Source organism: Gambusia affinis, linkage group LG22 (assembly GCF_019740435.1).
Source record: "Gambusia affinis linkage group LG22, SWU_Gaff_1.0, whole genome shotgun sequence".
Taxonomy (NCBI): Eukaryota; Metazoa; Chordata; class Actinopteri; order Cyprinodontiformes; family Poeciliidae; genus Gambusia; species Gambusia affinis.
In genome coordinates this window covers 13,818,694-13,842,409 of record NC_057889.1, presented here as the reverse complement: position 1 = coordinate 13,842,409, position 23,716 = coordinate 13,818,694, and the positions used below count along the sequence as shown (strand labels likewise).

The 23,716-nt window shown below is 38.8% G+C and overlaps 1 protein-coding gene across 2 annotated transcripts in view; it reads left to right on the top strand.

Annotated features, from left to right (window-relative positions):
- Positions 1-23,716, top strand: part of nkain2 (sodium/potassium transporting ATPase interacting 2) — a 97,585-nt gene that overhangs the window by 51,286 nt on the left and 22,583 nt on the right. For both annotated transcript variants that reach the window (XM_044106336.1, XM_044106335.1), the window contains one exon: positions 12,282-12,482. In XM_044106336.1, the coding sequence (XP_043962271.1) occupies positions 12,282-12,482 (201 nt within the window). The remainder of the gene's footprint in view (positions 1-12,281; positions 12,483-23,716) is intronic.

The following is a 23,716-nucleotide window of genomic DNA, read 5'->3' as shown; positions in this document are numbered from 1 at the left end:
TGCTGTGCAGCGTGAGACGCACAGATCAGCTCCAGATGCTGCGTTTGTTTACTGATCTGAGGGCTAATATTGGACCGACTCACACATTAAACACATTTGGCTGCAGTGTGATTATTTCTTTATCGCTATAGAAAATCACACTGTTGCAGAATGTATTTCTGAACTTTACACAGCTGCTGTTGGAAGATGATGTTGTGTTTATTAGGTTAGAGATTGACATATTTTGGATACTGGAAGCCTGTACAAAAGAAACTTTTATTTGTTTATACATTTAACAATTAAAGTCTAGCAAGATAAAGAATAAATATGTGACAAAGGCGTGATTTTAGGCAGTTTATTTGTATGTTGCTTTGGTGTGAAACATTCTTAGACTTGGAAATATTGGGCAAATATTTAATAAAAAATAAAGATTGTGGATTTCCAGATATATTTGAAGGTGGCACGTTCATCTGTTATTATAGACGAGCATAAACACCATGATGATATCCAGCTATCATACAGTTCAGTAAGGAAAAAGCTTAGTAAAATAACAAAAAAACTTCCCAATACTGAAGTAAAGATACGAAAGCCTCGTGGGGGTGTTTGCTGCAGGATGGACTGGTGCAATTTTACAAAACAGATTGCATCACAAGGAAATAACATTATGTGGAAAAATAAACATCTTAAATAATCAGACGGTAAGTTAAGGCTTGGGGGCAAATGGATCTTCCAAATAAGCTATGACTCTAAGCATGGACCTAAAATAGTTGCATTTTGGCTCAGGAATCATAAAAACGATGTTTTGGAGGATCACAAAGCGCAGACCTTAACCTAATAGAGAATTTTCCTGGAGAATTGAATAGATGTGAGCGATTGAGGCAGCCTACAAAGCAGACTCAGTCACAGCAGTTCTGACAGGAAGCTATACTGTGGAAAGCTTGAGAAAGGAAATTAAAAACATTTTGACTTAAATCATGTAGTTCAAAGACTACCAGATACAGATTAAATGTATAAAAAGAACATTTTATGCATTGTATAAAATGTATACAATGTATAAAACCTTTCTTTCTCAGACTTTGAGAAAGAAAGTTTGCCTTTTTATCGTTTGTAAACTTCTGGCCTTACCAGCGGAGTACATCTCATTTATTCCTCATAAACGCAATTCACTGTCAGAGTGATATGACATTTTCTCAGTCTTTTCTCAATTTATGCATATTGCACTAACTTGTCAGTATTCAGTAGGTGAATCCTGGGATGTAAATGAAATCTCTATCAGCCTTCCTCTCTTTCTTTCCTCTTTTCTTCTCTGTCTCTCTTCCCCCATCCTGTGCATCGGTCTCTTCATGTCAACGTAATTCATTCCTTCCCTCCCTCTCCTCAACCTATAATCAAGTCTTTTTCATGTTGCTGCGCTAAGTGCCATGTGAGCCTGTCGCATACACCTCTTCATCTCACACCCGCTTCGGCTCTACTTCCTTTCTTTTGCCGAGACCTGACAGTCAGGAGACCCTTCTCCCTGCCACATAATGCAGGTTACTGGCCAGCAGATAAATTACTTGATTACTTTCTGTACTGGGCCCAATCGTTTTGGATTGCAGCGTTATAATGAAAGTGATGTCCTCCATTTTTTCTTTGTTCCAGAGATATGTCATCTGTTTATGAAACGAATTGAGGCTGCTTTGATTTTTGCCATTTCATCAGTGACTCTTGGATTAGTGATGTTGCTTTGATGCTATTTTCAGAGCAAACGCCCTGCTTTCTTTCTTCCTTTTATTTTTTTAAAAATCTTTTCCGTGAATAGACCTGATGCCAGCAGCATACTTTTATCAGAGCAATAATCAGCCTGTTTGCAAGCGGAGAGAACGCCTCAAGCCCCAGATTCAAATCCCTAAAAACATTTATCCGTGTTGCGTTACAGAAAATATTGCAGGTAACCATAGGAAGCAGTTTCATTCTAATTCATGATGACACTTGTGCCTGCTGTGTGTTTCTTTTTTCTTTTTTTTTCTCCTCCCCTGACAGACTGATGTCTCATCAGTGAACCTCAAACATCCTCTCTGTTTTTTTTTTGCATAACAACAAAGCCAAAAGTATTCATGAAATCTGTCAGACACTTTTGACATCTTCTCCGGAAATGGAAGCAAAGGTGGAGGAACAGAAAGATGATCATTGTGACGGGGAAAAAAATAATAAAATAGCGAAGTGGGTTGGAGGAGAACGTATTGTTTCTCTTCTGGATGAGTCACCGACATTTTCTTCGAGGGAAGTATTTTATGATTTCAGAGTTATTCAGGATTGAGGGTTGACTCTTGACATTAATAAAGATCAAAGTCCAGTTCAACTTAGAGTTTGGCTGCAATGCAGTCAAACAAAATGTTTGCTGTGGTATACATTTTGATTGTCTGAAGAAATCACTGTAAAAAAACCAAAACAGAATATAACAGAATATTAATATTGAAATAGTTTTAAAAGGAGGAGCAAACTATGCAATCCAGTAGAAAGCAGATATTCACATACACTTAAAATTTTCTTGCACTTTGTCTTGTAACCTTACTTTAATGGCATGTTGTCTTGTCTTTCCCATTTTGAGGTGCGGCTAAGAGACATTATCCTCTGGTGTGATGTCATAGTTATGCTCAAAGAAAATAAAATGAATGGACATTTAACATTATCTTTATAAGAATTAGTACAATTATTTCAGATTTTGTGATTTTTAAAGAAAAAAATGTTAAAGTGGGATTTAAAAAAAAGTGCTTAAATTAATTTTGGTCATTTTGAACCAGAAATAGATTCAAAATGATTATGACCAGGAAATAGTGTCACTCTGTGACTATGTTAGGTTTTTAGACTCCTAAAATGTTTTTATCTGCACTAAGACAGATATTTGAAATAGGTTTTGATTTATATTTTGACTTAAATTCTTGACAAACAACTTAATGTGACTAGATTTAATGTTAGTTCATTTTTTTTTAAACCAGCGGTATTTTATTGGCGCTTCCAATCTAATGTGAATATCCACTTTCCACTGGGCCCCCATGGAGCCCCAGAGGCGAGATAAGGTGTCCCCCCCTGTCTTGACAGTAATTTGAGTTTAAGCCCAAGACTTACACCACATATCAGTCTGTCACACTCCCATCCTCCCTGTCACTCGCGACCGCACTATCTAATATAGCAGCAACGCCACAAAATTAATCTTGAAAAAGATTTCTGTTGTGGCATGCCTGACAGGTTTGGAGAGGAGCCGGTGGATGTAGAGCTACTGTCAGTGGAGCTTGGCAACACACACACACACACACACCCCCACACGGCTTTATGTATGCAACACATACTGTATACGCACTCACTGTCAGAGTCCAGTGTGTCACATTAAAGATGTAGCCACCCTCTGGGCGTCAGATGGCACCCGGGTGCCGACGCACGGACACACACACAGGCATACACAAGCTCAGCTGTCAGTCATCCACCTTGGAGGTGGGAGGTTTGTCCCACATGATTTAGAAAAAATTGTTCTAGCACAAAAAAGTGTGAATATATGAAGTGTGTACATGCATGTGTTTTCTTTTTCTTTTTCTTTGAAGCTGTTATTTATTGCATGAATCACATGAAAAGTGAGCGTACTTGCGTCGACATGTCGAAGTCTCAAAATGACGTCGGACTTCCACGTCCGCATGGATAATAACAGTCGGACAAAGAGGAGAACAGTGACACGAATGCAAAGATATGAAAGGTGATTTACAAAAAAAAAACAATGAAGAAAAGGTGTCTGTAACAAGAGTGGCATGAGTGGCAGCCAAGGGTTAGACAGGCGAAGGGGTGAGAAGGGTTATTGAAGATGATTTGTTTTGGAAGAGAAGCTGCATAAAAATAAGAAAGAGACGCGAATTTGGGACAACAATGAGTTGAAACTAAAAAGTTTGCTCAAGAAAAAAAAAAGTCAAGAGAAATGTTTTCATCTGTCATGTCAAAGGAAAGACGAATCCAAAGTACCTTTCATATCGGTTTCATATCAACTTCAATGCCTGTTGTCAGCTGCTTACTGCTGAAGATATATGACGCCATATGATCAAGCTGCAAACCGTAGTCTTTCTATCCTGGGAGAAAGTAAAAAAAAAAAAAACAGATAGCTGGGAGCAGAATGAATGCTAATAGCTACTTACTTTTACCCCAACTTCCCCCAGACCGCCGGTATTCATTCAGCGCTGCCGATTGAGACGATGAATGAGAGGATACCACACATTTAATCACAGGCGTTCTAGTTAAAACATCCACCCCGATTCACTGAGTTAATCTATCAGCCCTGACCGTGTTTGATCAATGGATGCATTTGCTGAAATCATGGCATGAAATTGCCTTTTTTTCCCCCCCCCATCAACACCTCTCTAGCGGGACCTTTTTCTAATAGCTAATTTTTATCATTTGAGCCCTGAGCTCTTGTTACTGGCGATTCCAATTGGTTATTTGTTGTTTGCTGTGATGTGAGAGAACAAGAGGGTTGAACACAGATTGCCTGTGAAAAATATCTCGGTATGCTGAAACTAAAGAAGCTAATTTCACTCTGACTAAAACACAGATCCCAGCTCCTGAACAGTGGACCCTCGCTAACATCCCCTCTGCAAAACACTCTGAACTTTACACAGTATAATCAGGCAAAATCCTTTCTCCTGGCAACTGCCAAACCCAGACTCTTCCACTGGGTTGACAGACAGAGAGAAGTGATATGACTCGTCTCTTCAGAGGAAAATGTCTTCACTGATGCTCTTTTTGCACTATTATGAGACAATATGAAGGCCACGTGAAGTATGGAGAGGTACTGACACTGCAGAGAGTGGGAGACCTTTGCACCTCAGCATTCACTGAAACCACACAGTCGTTTTATGATTCCTACCACTTCATGGCTGAGTTTCTGTCATTCCCAATCCGAAGAGCATCATGGCCTGAAATACAGTCTTGCAAGGCACGCCTGTGAAATTAATTTTACTCAGGAACTATTGGTTTAAATTGTCGTTTATTTAATGTTTTGATTTATTTTCAGCCTTGACTATGTGCCTTATATAAATGTTTCATTTTATGAGATGAAACTCTCACCTTTTATTTCCTCAAGTAAAGTGGATAAAGTTATGTTTTAGTAAGACATCGAGGAAGTGAGCTTAGTTAGTTTTGCACAGCAGCATATTTTCAGAATCAGTGATTTAATTATCCTCTTCCATATTGTAATTTGGAAGTTAATTTCACTATTGTCTTCAAAATTAGTAAATTGCTATACATAGTCCAGATTGGAGTACTTAATCAGGTTACCTGATGAGCCATTTACTCTGGCTTTGATTTTAAGATGGTATAAGATGGCAAAACTATTTCACCAAAGTTTAAAGTTTTAACTCCTAGCCTATTTCTCTGAAGCTGAGAAATGACTCCACAAACTTGTTTCGCTTTGCATCGTCACAATGTTTTCAACATTCAACTTGAAATGCAATCCTTAGACTACAAATCTTAACTCCCTTTGTAGCTTTAAAATGTTTACATTTTATCATTCTTTATGTCCCTCCTGGTGAAATTTTTTACTTAAACTGCCTCTCTTTGAGGAACAAAGATATCTTGTCTTGTTCTGTAAATCTTAAGTTCTGACCAACATTTGACTCATTTGATGAAAGGCTTGGTTGCGCCGTCTTGGAGTAAATCAGATGTCCATGAGAAACCGCTGGCAGTCTTGTGATTTGTAATTCACACATGACAAAAAAAAAAAAAAAATAAAGAACGTGGGTCAGAGAAATGTCAACGTGTTCTCAGACACAACAAGCAGACATTAGATTTTTTTTAAGGATTCAGATTTATTGCATAACCCACTTTGTAGCACTAGAAAATCGTATTTTAATGGGTTAAACGCGATTGGAGGCATTACAAGCAACCTCTTTCCACAACCTCTGCCCTTCATAAAAATTGGGTGCCTCCAGAGTGCTTTAATTGTTCCACCATTTAAAAGATTGACGATATTAGAACGGCTGCGTCGGAGCATTTTATTAGAAATGGTAATGGGTTTGGTATGGGTAAGGTCAGGGTTAAGACCTCATCGTTATGTACCCTCCAGTAAATTTGCAGAGACAGACCCCGCAAACAATTCCCCAACACCTTCACCCCGAGCCAACCTGATTCGAGAGAAGTGCTTCAAGCATTATGGGTTAAGACCTCATCTAACACCCATGGGAAATTATCGAAAACCAATGTAGTGAGATGCACCGTGACTGATTGTGCTGGTGTGAAATAACACAGACACAAACACACGGGAAGAGACAGCGGAGAGAAAGAATATGAAGGAAAAACAGACAATGCGGTAGATAAAGATACAGCTTAAAAAAAAAAAAACAACGGGTTCAAGACAAAGAAAGGGAAATGTTAGAATCGATGAGGTTTTTTATCAGTTCCATCCATCTATTTTCTGTTCACCCTTGTCCCTAATGGGGTCGGGAGGGTTGCTGGTGTCGAACTCCAGCTACGTCCCGGGCGAGAGGCGGGTTCACCCTGGACAGGTCACCAGTCTGTCGCAGGGCAACACAGAGACATACAAGACAAACAACCATTCACACACACACTCACACCTAGGGAGAATTTAGAGAGACCAATTAACCTGACAGTCATGTTTTTGGACTGTGGGAGGAAGCCGGAGAACCCGGAGAGAACCCACACATGCACAGGGAGAACATGCAAACTCCATGCAGAAAGACCCCCGGGCCGGGAATCAAACCCAGGACCTTCTTGCTGCAAGGCAACAGCTCTACCAACTGCGCCACTGTGCAGCCTTTTATCAATTCCAATGGACTTTATTTATTTTTTAATACCTACCACAGAGTGCAAAACCTGAAGTTACTCTATCAACAGATAAGCTAGCCTGGGCAATGGGCATGTCAGTGTAAGTGGATGGACGTGTCTCGCTCTGGTCGCAGTTGGTCCATGCTCTTTGGATTTTTAGATGATGAATGAACAGCACTTTGTGAGATATTCAAAACATGTTATAAAATTTTATTAAACCTTTGTGCTTTAAAATTCTCCACAACTTCATCATCAATCTGTCTGCAAAGTTCCTTGTTCTTCGTGATGCTGTTTGTTTATTAATATTCTCTAATAAACCTTTGAGGTCTTCACATAATAACTGGATTTATGCTGAGAATAAATGACAAGATTTTTTTTCTGTCCCCTCCAGGGGGTCTTTTTGTGGGCTCTAGTGTCCCTTATATGACAGCAGGCTGACAGGAGAAGGGTTAAGACATGCGGCAAATGTCGCCGGGTCCAGGAATCGAACAAGGACTCAAGGCCTCCAAACGTGGGTCGCGCTATCCCCTACGCCACCACAGCACGCCCCAATGACAGGACTTCCGGCAAAAGATTATGGTGCATTGAATTTAGGGGTGTTGGAGTAAAGTTCACATAATGTACATGCACTAAACTCTTAAAAAAAAAACAACAAAAAAAAGGTCTCTAATTTACTGTAAGATTTCAGAAGCCATATAAAAACAGTATAAATATGATAAAATTCTGCCAACCACAGCTGCCTGTATGTTACCATAAATTACAGACTTTTTTTACAGTGCACGCTACAATACTACACTGCTCAAATTATGTATAGTTTTTTATCCACTTCACAACCGTGCACTTCTTGGTGTTGTTTATCTTATCAAACCCAAATAAAACACACTGAACGTTGCAAAATGCAAAAAAAAAAAAAAAGTTCATGTCAGAGGCCAAAATCCAAAAATTGTTGATCATAACAAACAGAATACGTGCAGCTAAAACTCCTTTACTGAAGCACAAATACGCAACAAGTTGCTAGAAGAAAAGTCAGTCACAAATGTGTCTTATTTTGAAACACATCCTGTGAGTAGGAAATGAAAATAGGAGCGTGTTGTAAAAGATCATAAAACCATGTCTGGATGTGTTCCAGTGTTACACGTGTTTAGCACAGGTTTTCCAGCTGGGATGCACACGGAGAAAATTAGATTTTCCTCTATTTTCAATTTGTTTATACAGTAATTGTTTGACCCCACGCTTCGGGGTTTCAGGCATGATTAAAATGCTGCCACTTCTCCCCTTGTTGACTATCAGACAATCAGATGATAGACTATTCTGAAAGGTCTTTTTTCACCTCTTCTCTTCTACCTCCTGGGAGTGGAAGACAAAGGAAAATACGGAGGTGGGAAATTGAGGGGAAATTGAGAGAGAGCGGCAGACGAGGAGGGAGAGGGCCGGAGGCATGAAGAGAGGGAGAGGTGAGGAGGAAGGCAGAGCGAAAACAGATGTGGCTCATTGAAGCGGTTCTAGCCCACAGTCAGAGACAAAGACCTGAGAGCATGAGTGCATGATCCTCCACTGGCACACGGGAAATTATAGACAGTGTGTGTTACAGAGAGTGTGAGGGGAAAGAAGAAGGATGGATTATTTTACAGTATTTAGAGATGGTGTTTGCTGATATATTTTTTTTCCTATAGCTGAATCCCAAACAGTTTATAAATCACCAAACAAATTAATCTCAAGATGTTTTTAGAGCTATGACTTCATCCCCCTTGTATTACAAATAGAATCAATATATCTCTGCCAGGGCTCAGCTCCTTTTTAATTTGTTTATTTCCCACTGTTGGTGAAGGAGTTATATTGCTGCTGTCTGCTACATCTCTCAATATCTGCAGGGTTTCATATTTGTGAGGTATAAGATTAATTTGTAATATATTGTAAATATCAAATTTCCACCTGTTCTGCTTTTATCCTAGCATCAGTGACGCACAGACACACTGAAAATGACTGAGTTGGAGACAACATTTTATAGGTGCATTGGGGGAGTTAAATATGAGGAAAGTACACCCTCTTCCAGTTCTGTATAACAGCACAAACACACAACATATGCAAAACCGCCATTATTAATTTGTCAGAAAACAAAGTCGTAATGAAGAACAATGTCTCAAAGCCAAGAAAGCACCTTTGCTGCTTTCCATAGGGGTTGAGAGGAAAAGTAGCAACCAACTGTGACCAAATGCAATGACAAGAAGGAAAGACATGAGCAATGACCACAGCTTGATGTGGAGAGCATTTAAGACCGTTGCCCAGACCTACAACACACTTAATGCCATGTATTTCTGCAGATGGCAGTAGGACCACACGGAGGAGACAGAGGAACACATATATGTTTACTATACTCTTAGGATATGGTAACAGTTTTGACATTCATGTTAGAGCATACTGGCAGATATTTTACTGTTGTCTTTATCTAATAAATAATGACGTTTTGTTTATGTACTTTGATATTAACACTATAAAAACAAGACCAGATGATTTTTACTATGTTTATGTATGCAAAACCTAGACTTGAAGGAGGATACCTGTTCCCCTTGAGTGTCCCTTTGGAAACACAAATATTTTTTTTTTACTTTTGGACTAGTTTCTTACAGCCTCAGCAATGCAAACATACGTATAACCAAACAAGCTAGCTCATATTAATTTTGAGTGGCTAGAAGCTGCTTTTTATTATTGAGCAGTAAAGTAAGGAGAGCTAACCTTGTTAGCATAACTATAATTTACTGTGCAACCACAATGCTGTTTAGTGACCAATTTTCACTAAGTTATTACTGAACATTTTTTTAAAAACTGGCCTTTTAAAAAGCTAGAGGTTCATGCTGGCAAGCAGCTACCTCACTCAGTTGGGTGAAATGAGAGAGGCATTTCAACTGCTTTTAGCCAAGTTCAGCTTTTAGCCAATTTACCTTCTTATTTTTCAAAACCCTATGTTGTTAAGCGATTTTTATTAATCAGAAAATTATATATTTTTTAGCAGGCTGAAATGTTCCTAAAATCACTGTTCTTATTAAGTTTTTTTAAATTTTATTTTGTCCCAGGGGCCACAGGTGGTTTTGGACAAATAACTGCTGAACAGTTTGACCATGTTGTGGCACTTTTCTTCTTCTATTCACATTTTCATTACACTCACAAATAAAGAGTGTAGAGCAGAATTAGCAGCACTGATCTTAATGACATTTTGCCAAATTCAGCCTTTAACTGTGGAATACATTCGTAGGTGTGTGTGTGTAGGCGTGTGTGTGTGTGTGTGTGCGTGCGGTTTTTAAATAGCCTCATTAGGTAAGCACTGATGGATAATACCTTAGTGAAATAATTACTACCCTTTCCTGGCCCCTTTTAACAGAGAGTAAAAGAGAGTGAGCACTGAGAAAGAAGGAAAGAAGGGACATGAGAGAAGGAAAGAATATAACGAGAAAGTGGGGAAAGCTATGAAGAAGCCAGTGACAGACGGAGGAAGAGTGATGGCAAAGAAGGAGCAGGGGAGAAATTTGCAGAGACTTTATTCATTAAAAAGAGGTGCACAACAAGGGGAGATGGCATTAATCAGAGATCTGTGCTAATGAGGCATTTACTCATTATACAGAAATAGAGAGAGGCTCAGGAAGGAAAAGACAAGAGAGGGGAGGATAGACTGCAATCCAAATTAATAGAAAGCAAACAGGGGTGAAAACAGGGAGGCTGTTGCAGAAAGGTGAAAGAGTCAAGTGTGTTTGAGGTGAAGCCCGAAACGAATCTGAAGAGTGAAGCAATGCTCTCTGGAAGTAACCGGGAGCCGCCACTGCTTAAATTCACTTTCAAAGGTTTAAAGCTCGAATGAGGAATTTAAATAGAGTGACAGTACACGAGCGTGACAGTAAAAATTACAACTTCCCCGCGTTTATGGGAGAGTGGCTGGAGGCTATAGTTTTATCACAAATGGCACAATTTCTAGGAACAAAAAAGCAATTTCATTTTGATGGCAAAACACAAGAATTTATGGCTTTTATAATGGTTTTTATATCATATTATGTCTTTTTTTTCTTTTTCAGCATGACTTTAGAGAACAGAGAGGCCTTTCATTCAGTTAATAGCTGATTGAACATGTTTGATGACTGTTTCTACCATTGGCATGCAATAATCTGGAATAATCCTTTTTTGGTAACTTAGTTGTTATTTTGCTTTATTCGGCACTCTTAGCTAATTGATTGGGTTTCTTTAAGACAGTTCCAACTAAAAAGATCGAATGGGAACCTGATCATACAATTTGATTTGTAACTTCAGAAGAACTTCCTGTGGTGTAATAAAATATTACAAAACATGATTATAGGAAAATTCCCATGAGCAAAATCACATATTATGTCCATCTGTGACCTTCAGAGCTACATAAAAATATGGTAGCTTGACTAAAATTGTATATATTCTATGTTAAACATTTTGTTATTCTTTCATAAGAGAAGACAAACTGTCCATGATTAGCAGTTTTGTCTTATATGAAACAAAAAAAGGTGACTTATTTCTTTTTCTGAACTACTGGCATTGATCAGAGCCATGCAGTGATTATAAGATCTGCTGGATAACCACAGGTTTGTGTGCAAGACGGTTCTTTTTCTCTGCAGTGACTAAAACCACTAACTCTGATCCCAATAACGGCATGTAAACAGTGAAACTAAACGACTGCACTTGATCATGTTAAAAATGTTTGTGCATGTGCACCAATAGCCCAAAATGACAGATTGAGATTGCTCCATTGCTGTTATATAATCTGATCAAAGATGGATAACATGTGTGTGACCCTTGCTGTCAGGGCAGCAACAGGTTGGGCAGGGGCAGCACTGTGTTGGTCTTTACTGCATTCTTTGTTTACCTTGATACCAAAAATCTATTTTGATACCAAATATGTTTTTAATTTTGAGTGGTAATTGTGAAGAGAATTTGGTATTGGTCTAAATGGTTGATTTGCTTTGGTATTTTTTTTGTCGCCATGCAAAAGCTGCTACACCAACCAAAATGTACCACTTCATCCCTGTGGTTTTCAGTTTTCTGCATAAATTGTCCTGTGCCTCAAACCAAAAGCAGTTGCCTTCCAGTTGCTGACCCTTACGTGACACCAGAAACAGAAAACCTCTCTTCTCTCTCTGACTGAAAGCCTGGAAAACAACCTTTAATAATCTACAAACCAAACTCTACTCTGTTTTTCTTCTTTTTTTTCCCCTCTAACCTCCTACCATCATTTGTCCCTATTCCCCGACCTAATGTACGTGGCGGTGCATGATTCAAATCTAATCTCAGTTATCCTTCATCATTAGAATTATAAATTCTACATCTATTTTTAGTGCTAACCCCTACAATCCAGTTTGATTAAGCCACGGTGAAAGCTTGCTCTGACTTTCAGTCTGCTCTGTCCTCTCTCTCAGGATGTAATTCAACTCACCTTCTTTCTGTCTGTCTCTGACCGTCTGCCTGTCTGTCTTTTTGTCTGTCTGCCCTAGGAGTCTGACCTTGTCCTGACGTTCAACCTGTCCATGCATCGTTCCTGGTGGATGGAGAACGGCCCCGGGTGCAGGGTGACACCAATCACCCCTCCTCCCTCCTGGGCACCGGAGGACCATCGATATATATCTATATCTGACTGTCTTATGAACTTTGAGTTCATAGAAGTGGCTCATTCCTCACTGCAGATACTCCTGGCTGTGAGTATTCGTCTTAAATGAGGGTTCTCTTGAGTCTTCTTTTTTTTTTGGCAAAGGTCTTAAACCTACAGAAATAGGAAATGTTTGCAGCATGTGCTTCTGTAATTACAGTTTGAAAAAAACACCAACTTTACTTTCTGAATTTTACAAACAAAAACTGGTAATTAGGTTATAGGGATGTCTTCGCCAAAGTCTGGGAGCGCTGTGTTTTAACACCAAGAATAAAGAGCAGCTGAGTAAAATAGCCTTGACCTGCCGTTTTAAGTCTCATGGCCACCCAGGGAAGGAATAATTGTTGTGAAGAGACGTTTTTGTAGAAATCTAAAATGATTTTATTGAACATCTTGATACACTGAATTTCTCATTTTCTAAGCATTACTGATCACTTTGATCATCTTCGAGATGCTGATAGAAAGCGAGAGTGAAACCGGTGTGTTGATGCATGATTTGCTCTTGCACTAATCACCAGTGTCATCTTCCAATTCTGGACATGTTTTTAGTGCATTCCTACTTTTGCATTTTTGAACTTTGAACGGTTTTACGAATGAGTTGTTTGCAGATCGGAGCGATAAAATACGCCCTAAATTATTTTGTGAACCGTTGCCTTTAGGTGGATATTGAGTTGATGTGTTTGTGTTACACTGTACAGTATTTCAAAATTCCTTAAATTGCACAGCAGCAAATCAAGCCTCTTTTCTGTTAATGGAAAGTCTCACTTTACCTGAGTTCTCCTTGTTTAACTGTGCATTTTTTAACATATTTGGTTCAAAATAAGTCATTCCCTGTTTTCTTCTGCATTTCTTACCTATTCCCTAACGAAAAGAGAAACCGGGAGTGGAAATGAGGCAGACCTGACACGTTTTATCTTTATTTCCTACGTTGCCAACCTCTTTTTTTTTTTTTTTTTGCTGAATCCTCACATGCAATAAACAAGCAGGTGTTTTTTTTTTTCGGTCTGCATGCATCACCACACGTACAGAATGAGTGAAAGTCTTTTCTCTCTTCTTTTTTTCTCCTTTTTCTTTCTGGATCTTTGTCCCTTATGCACCGCTGTTCCCTCTCATCATGCGCTTACTGTGCCTCTCCGTAAATCGATAGTGGTACTTATATCGTGGCTGAGTGCCAGGCTACCAAACAGCTTTACTACTGTCTCACAGTAATTGGTGTGTTGAAACACTGTCATGCTCCCTGAGCACAAACTCAACAGTCTGACGGGTTCACTGGCTGACTGGCTGCCTGGTTTAAGGCCCATCACTAAGTGAGCGGTTAGTGTTTTATTGGGCTGCACAATGAACTGTAAGACTAGTTGTCTCCATGCCTACTAGTTCGGTGCCTGATTTCCAGATAACTGACAGGGAGAAAAATGAATAAGGGGGTGGGTGTCAGTTGGAATATTTTAGACTTCAAGAACACTGAGTTCATGTGGAAAGAATTACTAAGAAAAGAAATCTAATGAAGATATTTGTGGATAGTCTGTGTGGGGGTGGAGGGAGGGAGGATACCCACTGAGGCACAGCAGCTGTCAAGATCTTTTCCAGAGCAGGATTTTGTTTGGGTCGGTGGTCTTTTGGGCATGATGTGATGGACTAGTTGGCGTGTCTGACTGGCTCACTGACGGTCTGATTGTCCATGTAGCTCAACCAGTTTTGACGTACTCTGCCACCACTTCAGCTCCGTAAGGTGTTCTGTGTTTCTACAAGTGGCACAGACATTTTTTCTCAAGAACTGACAACAGCCTCCATATTCGGCTTGTCTCATAGATTTTAGTAAGCACCTGTACTTACTTGTAGCAATATTGTACAGATGTGTCTAATGGGATGTTAATAATTTCCCAATAAAACCTGCTGTTCATGGAGTGTTAATAGAAGGTTATGTGGAGGGAAAAACTGTGGTAGGAAATATTTCACAAGCAACAAGATCAAGGCTGTGGTGTACAGGGCGTTATAAAGTTGTCATTGTTTTAAAAGGCTTCTGAGCTAGAGATAGCATCAATCAGAGTCATGTCAGCTACGTGTGTGTGTTTTATTCTAAGTCCAAAGTCTGAGCAGCGGTCTATATATATATATATATATATATATATATATACCCCCTTATATATAAGAGGGTATTAACCAGAATATTTTTCTTCTATGTTCTGATTTTCACTTGCGTTGAGACAGAACAAAACTCCTTTTGGGCCATTGCTGCTAGACTGTAACACACCGGGGACATCTTTAATCACCACTTCTTTTTTTTTTTCAAGCTGTGTTTTACCTGCTAATGGAACAGGCAAGTTGATAATTAAATTAGAAAAAAAAAAGACAAATATCTAAGTAGAGGCTTTCTGCAGGCGCGGTGGTGTTGTAATTGCAGTGATTAACCAAAGTGGAGGAACTAATCAGTGAAATCACCTACTGTTGTTTGTTTTGTTGAAGAAAACCTGCAGACAGTCAGGCCTTCGGTGCACACGACTAAATAACCTTGACTAGAAAGGATTTCAAGTGCTCACACTTGAGATGATCATCGTCTGGTTTGAGTGATTAATTTTTCAGAAAATAAGGTGCAAGTCACAGTTGTTCAGGTGAAACTTTATGCACTGCAAAATGTTTAATTTATACGACACATTTAAATACAGCTTAACCTGCCCAAAGTAGCAACACACATCATATTTGTAAAAATAGTTCAAATGTTAACAACAAACAGTCAAATAGATTTCGATAAATATTGAGAAACCACTCATGTCCCCAAAATTTTCCCTCCTCAATTATTTGTATAGGGCAAATTTATCTTGCCTCAACAAGCACTTGGACTAGTGATTGAAATATGCTAACTTTGGAAAAGTAAAGCAAACCTCATAAAATACCTATTTCCATTTCCTCACTATTAACATAGTGGTGCAACAGAGTAAGACGCTCATCAAACAGCACATTTAGAGCAGACAGCACAAGTATTGCATTGACCAGCTTCACTTTAACTAAACAGCTCTGCAATCCGTTGGCTTCATCTGATTTATAAATGAATCTAGCAACTCAAAACCATGGGAGAGGTGGAGCGGAACCCGCTGGAGCTGACGTGGATCGAGTCGCTGCTCGTTTTGTACTTTGAACATTTTCAGTCATCTCTCACCTGTACCTACTGTACCTCAAGATGTTTTGTACCAGCTGTGTTAGTTAGAACCAGGCTTTGTGACATTTTGTGTCCACTTTGAAAACCAATGTTTCTACCCAATCTACTGTAGTTTACTTATGTGGTAATGTAAGACCATCAATTTGCATCTACCAGTAGGAGTTTGCTCAGTTATTTTGGTTATAATCTGTTATACCCCCTAAAGGTTTGCTCGCTTTCTAAAATTAATTATCTTCATAATTTATGAAAACACCTAACCAACAGGAGATATAAATATATGCTCTACAGCAAAGTACATGGCCATGAAATATTAGCCCAAACTTCTACAAAATTTAATTAGCTTACTCTAAAAGGCCAAAGTGTTGGTAGGATACGGGGTTACAAATTGCAGAAAGGTTGGGTTTACCTGAGCTAACCTCATAAATATCACAGTAAAGTGGGCACACAGACCGCTATCAATGCTTCATCATCACACAATTAAACCACAAACCGGACTTACCCTTTCAAACGTTGATTGTTACAGCACTGTCACTAGCTCCTCAGCCAGAACTCACAGGAGATTTTCTCAGTCCTGGCTGAAAGTGTTTTATAAAAGATTCACCTCCTTCTTTGCTTATTATCACCTTTAGCCCGCTCTTGTGCCAGTGAACTGGAAAGGAATGGGCCACCTCTGATTTTCCATGACATTTTTACTAGACTAGCTCCGATACATTGTTCCATCTGCACATGCCTTTCTTTATACAGTACAGACCAAACGTTTGGACACACAGTTGTGTCCAAACTTTTGGTCTGTACTGTGCATCTTTGCTTAATATATTGAGCATTGAAGGTTTATACAAGCATTTTTTTTAACTTTCGCTGTTTTGCAAACCCACAGAGAAAAATTACAACGCGAAAATGTAATCTTTTTATTTTTATTTTTATGATTGCTCATAATATTTTAGGCCAATTCACAGAAAGTAGCTAATGATTTTATTAGAATAAGGGTGGGTGGGAGGGCAATGCTATTTTGTATTGGCAATGATGATGAAATGTGTTGTTTTGCTCATTCTTCAAAAAGAGCAAGCATTAGTATATGTAAGTGTTTCATTTTCATTTTAACAAACCGAACTGAATGTCACCAAAGCCAGAAAATAATGCAGCGTTAATGCCACGCTGTATTCAGTCCAGACTGCTTATCATTCAATTATCGGGGAAGAGAAAGGAAAGAGAAACCACAATGCTAAAGAATTGAATGCCAGTCAAGCAAAGCAAATGTCGTGCTCTGCAGGTTTAATCCTGTTTTTGCTGAATAAGTTAAACCCTTCATTCCTGTTTCTAGGTTGTACCAAAACTCCTGAATCATTTAAACAAAGATCAGAAAGAGGAGCAAAGCTGTTCCATGCAAGTTTAAACCCAACACCCTCCGAGGACGCCGGCTTTCCTTCAGTTTACTTGGCGTCGCTGCAAACTGTGCATAGTTTTTGCACAAGCATCAAAGTGTACAAACACGTTTAGATGAAAGCGATTAGATGTAATCACTGATTGAGGCATTACTGGGATGTCGGTGTAGATCTCAGAGGCAAAATATTTTCATCACGAGTAATTTATCAGGGAGCAAAGAGGTGGTGGGGGGGATTGGGGGTGAATCCAGGCGAAATGTTAGTTTGTGTTAGTTGGAGTTATCAACATGTAAGCAGATTTAATTCAGTGGATGTGACACCTCCATCACAGCACAGTTTATCTTCTGGAGGAGAGCACAGCTGTAATGGACTCTATCGCTGCAGATGAATGCATTTTCCATCACAGATTAATGTTTCCACCACAAAGCAAGATTACAACAATCACCTACAACATTAAAAACCTTGACAGGTGAGGCAAATTCTATTGATTATCTCATTATAGCCCTGCGTGTCAAGAAAGGAGATATATTAGGCGGCTCTTGAATCTAAAGCTCAGACGGCTGGATTACAACACTGATGTTTTGTGTTTTGTATGCACTGATTACTAAATGGTGGTTTAAACAAAGATGGACAACGAATTAGTCGCGGTCCATGGATAACCGAGCATCGTTGATGAGTTTAGTGATTGAAGGCCGGACGTTCTGGTCTAATCCCACAGAAGACTCACTATAATTGTAAACCACAAATACCTTCACTTACAGGATTCAGGCCTTTCAAAGTCTATAAAAGAACCAAAGTCATTGATTTACTGATGCTATCAGGTTTCTAGATCAAGATTAATTAAATCTGACCAACAAGATTTAAAAGTTTAAGTAGGACTATGTAACAGAGTCAAAATTAAACAGCCTTTGGAATCATGCCTACCTAAAACAAAAAAGCACTACACAGTATGAATACTGATATAGCATATATAACAGTGGCGAGAGACGGCATATTGCTATACACAGCAAACAGAAAGCACTAGAGGCGTCAACAGTCAGATCTTCTGGGGAATCTTAGATGTTGTTTGTGAGCATAAAGTTCTGTAAGTGAGAAAATGTGTTGTTTTATCATGCTTTCTACATCTTATGTGTCCTTCTCCTCATAACACATCTGCTGTGGTACTTGGCCAGGGACCTCAATATGAAAATAAAAGCAGCATAGTTGCTCACAATAATTAGCTGAAGGAGGAACTAAAATTTTCTCAAATGAATAGTGAGTTATGTATAATTATTTTGATCTCACGTCCATCTCACATCAAGAACGCAGCGTGTTCTTGATGTGACCTTTAGGACCAAACTGCATATTGATTTTAATATAACAATGTGCAGACTTACTTTTTGGTGTGAAAACCAGTGTCCTTAAAAATACATTTTCAAAATTATGGTATTTTAACTCAGTAATACTCTCACCATCAAAACATGGATTGTTTATGAGTGAAATAAAACAAAAGTAAAAACGATGTTTGTTGACACAGCTGAAAGAGAGTAACTATGCTGGTCCAAACTGGAGAGGAAAGCTGGATATTGCCAGCTCCTGGGTTTCACAAGAGAAATTATTTAACGATCACCAGACCAGTGTTAATATCGTAATTCTTTATTAAGTAAAACTTTGAGGAAAATCGTCGCCGTCGCAGCTCTCTTACCATTCGTTGTATAAAAACGTGTGAAGTTGGAAAACCCATGCACACATTCAGACATTCATAAATGCCAGTGAAGTGAACAGGCCTGCCATTCCTTTCATGTATTTCCTTCGTATAGCTGTTTGACAGCGTAAGGAGAGATAATGGGACATTTGACTAATGGCGTGAAATGTTGTCACTAATACATCTCGCAAACATATTTGTTACAATTTAAGTTTCAGCAGAAACACGTTGAATAATGTGGGACAAAAAACAGGAAGTTAAACTGTATCGCTTTGTCATGTTGGGAAACGGTGGTTATGACCAGCGTGCTAATTGATTTTTTTTTTTTTTCATTTTTATTATGATATATAAAAAAATGCTGTACAGTCAGCTTTCTGTCCTGCATCTGTTTTGGCGAAATGCTGCTTCACCTTCATCATCTCTGCTGGAGGACAAACCGTGCCACTGGGTGAGTGGCCTGCAGATGCCCTCCTCTGGCAGCTGTCCCTGCTTTCTAAAGGTCTCATCCCATGATGCTTACTCTGAAAGTCTTTTGGGCTGTGGCTATGCAGAACACACGCTGTAGATTCGCCTCCCCTACTGAACACCAGCTGTTTGACGTTCGTCTGAATACTCCCTTTGCTGCTTTCAAAACTTCCAGGTGCTCTCGGTGTCTTTGCCAAGTGAGCATTTGGGACTTGATTATTGTCGGAAAGAATGATGATTCAGTCATCTTTTTTCAGTTTAATGGGATCCCTTTGCCAGCATTGCTCACTAAAGATGTAGAGTAGCCCTTGTCCTTAATGGGATTTCCTCTGCAAGATGACAGAAATCCACACAAAGCTGACATGTCCAGGCAGAGGCTGCACCACATTTTACTTTGGTTTGTATCACAATACTCACCTTCAGGAGTAAATGAACACATGTATTTTCTTGGTGTAAGAAGTAAATGTCATAAATGTTGATTCTAACAATTCATTGGAGATAATTAAACTACTCTATGCCAAACTGAATTGGACATCTAATCCAAATACAAATAATTATCTTGTCCTCTTCTTATTCAATGAGGGCTCATCTTCTGATTATTTGCATTTGTGCTGTTTTCTCAAACGATTGGAGGATACTAGTATTATGCAAAGGAAGATGAGATACATTACTTGCCACTAGGAGTGAGCGCTGATTTCAATTTTCTGGCCGATAATCAGTTACAGATCTTTGAAAAGCCTTACCTACTGATTCCGATTCTGGCTGACACCCATATTTTTGTCTGAAATGTTGCTAAATATAGCAAGAAAGTCAATGAGTGGGTAACAGATATCGGCGAATAAGATCGGCTTCATACGTAAATATCAACCAATCTCCATAAATTTATGAAATCGGCGCACCCCTACTTGCCACTTCTATTAGTAACAATGTTGAAAATACATCCAAACAGCATCTCGGCTCCGCTGTGAGGTTGTCTACACTTAACTCTAAAAAGGTTGGTAGATGTGAAAGTGTTTGTTAGAGCATCAAACAGATGGCTACATTTAGCTAAAATTAGCTGTAATAATCATGCGGCACGGACTTCAGAGTCACCTTGGATTTGTTTTGTTGTGAGGGCCCAGCCTGCACATTTCTAAAAAGAAAGTACTCCAGCTGTCAGCTCTAAGACGATCTGACCTTTGCAAGATTCTAAAATTAATTGAATCCCAAAAGATTACAAAATCACACACCGCGGTTTTCACTATGCTCCAATGTACGCTGCAAAACTCTAGATGCATGCACAATATAGTAAGCTTTAAAATGTAGAACTTTTATTTGATGTTTATGTGACAGATCGAGTTCGATCTATTTTAGTCTCCTTTTTCCAACTCTCAGCCGATCGAAATGTGAATGTTTTTTGTCTTTCAGCTGGCCAGAGGGATGGTCGGTCTACTTAATCATTAATATTGCCATTTTTTTCTCAAAATAGCCAACAAGTGAAGAACCGTACAAATCAACCTTGGCAATCAGTAATACTTTTAAGAAGACACTTGTTCTGATCCTGCACTTAAGTGTGTGGTGCTTAATGAAGGGTTTGTCAAAGCATATTAGTGTCCAGAACACTGAGATTTTACTCATGTGCAGAGTTGTGATTCTTTCATCCCCTATTTGAAAATTTGTCAATTTGCATTACACGAAAAAGATGTAGATTCCAACAGAATATATGACAATCTGAAGAGATATCACCATCCCATAAAGAAAAATTAAGTCACTGGTCATGTAAAAATGCTTCTGTGAAAAGGAGTCAGTGGCAGGAATAATTAGAGACACAGCTTGCTCTTTTTGAGGTTTAAAGCCTCATGAAAGACTTGAAACGAAACAAGCCTTGAACATTTTAAATTCACAAGCTGACAAGGTGAGTGATTCAGTTTGATTTTTAGAAATAATAGGTCCATATCTTGTCAAAAAAAACTCCAAGTTGCTTACCAGTCCCCCCCCCAAAAAAGAACTAGAACTTGCATTACAAAATACAGTGCTTAAGGGCAATACTAAGATTCTTAAATAGTAAAAATATGTCACCTTTAAAATATACTTTTCATGCCCACTGCACTTTTAAGCTTATGTGCCATTTATGATCAGCTTGTGATCAGGCAGTGAGGTGCAGTATAGCTTATGTGTGATTAGCAAAAGGGATGACGATAGAGATGAAGAGGCTGACAGAAATATATCCATATATGCTATGTGCAGACCACCTCGAGGTACTGTGGCGCTTCTTTTCACGTTCCTGAGAATTGAAGTTATCACAACTTCCTAACTCAGACCTCTCCTCTAGCAGGTATAGCGCCACACAGCCATGCCAATTAGTACATTGAAGTTATGAGGGCAGTGGACTTATTTCTGTGGACCTTCATCCTCCAAAGTGATATTGGATTACCTATTGTCTACTGGAGGTAAAATTATACACCAATCATAACAGACAAATCAAAACAGCCGTTTCTCCAGCTAAATCCTCAGCTAAACGTTAGGCAACCTGCACTGCTTTGAGATTAGCCACAGTTTGAATTGACTGATTTAATTATATCAGTTTAGTTCTTGCTGTACCAGCAGGTATTAATGCTATCTACTGTTTCACAGTCGTGTGTGTGTGGGGGGGGGGGATCTCCAAATGTGAATGACACACCAGAGTTACAACGCTGAGCTGTCACAGTTGTTGCCGTTTTAATCACAAAGACATATTCATGGGAAATAGGCACATGCCCCATCTTCAGTGGAGACACAGTCTTTGATCAGTATTTTAAGCCATGATCAGGTCACGGCTGAAATACTCCAGGCCAATAAAACCACTTTTTTTATTTTTTTTTATTATTTTTTCTGACAGGCAGGGAGGAAATAAAGATAGTCTTGTTATATCTTTCCAGGTAAGAGCTTCGCCATGTCTCATTTCATTCCGTTTAATCTGTTCACTTAATTACCTTTAATGCAGACTAATCTGGTATTAATGCCAAATGGAAGCCATAAAATAAATTTACCAAGAAGCTTTGGATGAACTTATTAAGGCTGAGCTTGATAACATGGCTGTAAATAACGGTGTGCATTACAGTCACAAATTGAGAAGACGTTGCGGGACTGGAGGGTTTAAGCCCATTTTGCAGTCATTATCCTTGTAAACATTGGTCCAGAACGTTCTGCTCAACTCGACCTCTGAACGAGGAACGTTTCTTTTTTTTCTTTTATGTTTTTTACAGCCAAGCATAGACAGACATGGAAGAGCATGTATTACAGGTTTTTATTCCTTAGGCTTTTATTACCTTAGGCTGATGCCGTGAGATTTGCTGACTTCCTGTTGAATTACTTACATTTAACATGTTTACCATGGCAACAGGCATCTGCTCTGCTGTATGTTTCAGTGACACTAAAAGATTATTAAAAAAAAAAAAAAAAGTACTCCAGCTGGGATTTTCTTTTTTCTTTTTTCACTTTCCCCATCGAAACAGTCTTTGCTGTGTTGCAAACTGCTAAGAGCTGAAGTGGACGAGCGAAACAAGATTTTGCTTGTCTGGCCGATCAATGCGATGATTCTGTCAGAGCTCAGGGTGAAGTAGAGATATTTCCATTTCTCACCCGTCACACTGAACAGTCATCGGTTTGTATTCAGTAAGCAGCATTCAGTAGACAAAGTTTTTTTTTAAAAAAGGAAGCAAACAGCAGCTTGCTTGAATTCAAACCCATGTGACTGCGACCTGAAGCCAGAAAGCAGAACGATTGCCTTGACGAAAAGCTTAAATGTAACAACTTCTTCATCCTAGATACACCCTACCAATGTTTTATTTTTGTTTTTCACAGTACAATAGCAAACTTGGATTTAATTTATTGCGTTTACGAGGCACCAGTAGTGCATATTTGGGGCGTAGAAGAATTATCCTATCAATATGTAAAAAAAGATATAAAACAATATCCCAGGCTTTGTTCAATCCATTGTTTAAGAAAAAAACAAAACAAAGCAGTTTGTCAAACCGAGGCCTAAACTGTAAGAAGAGCGTTCCTCACTGAAGCAGCGGAGAAGGCCAGGTAACTCTGGAGGAGCTGCACAGCTCAGGTGTGAGAGTTTGACGACAGAACAGCTTGAAATTTTCAAACCATGTGTGATTTTTCCCTCCAGGACTACACAGTAATGAGCCACTTTTGTGGGTGATCTCTGACAAAATAATGACGACAAACTAATAAAGTTTGTGGTTGAAAACATACAAACAAATTCAATGGGTTCAAAAACTCTTATAAGGTTCTGTTCAGACTAACTCAGACTAAAGGTCAGTGTCTGCTAAGTCAGGGAAATCACACATCTTCTGAGAGAATAAAAATGTGATTTATTTATCTTCAGAGTTAGATAGTAACAGAAACCTTGTTGAATTACATATTTCATTAGTTTTAAAATCACTTAATGTTATAGTCTGTAACTTGTTAAAGTCAAAGTGCTGACAACTTCCTTTTTAAAGCGGCGGGAGTCAAATGATTAGAATGTGACAAATTTTCAGCTCAGTGTTAGTTTCAGTATAATCACTTTATAAAGATAAGCTCAGTTAAAAAAATAATATGATAGCAGTTTAAATGAGCTGATTTGT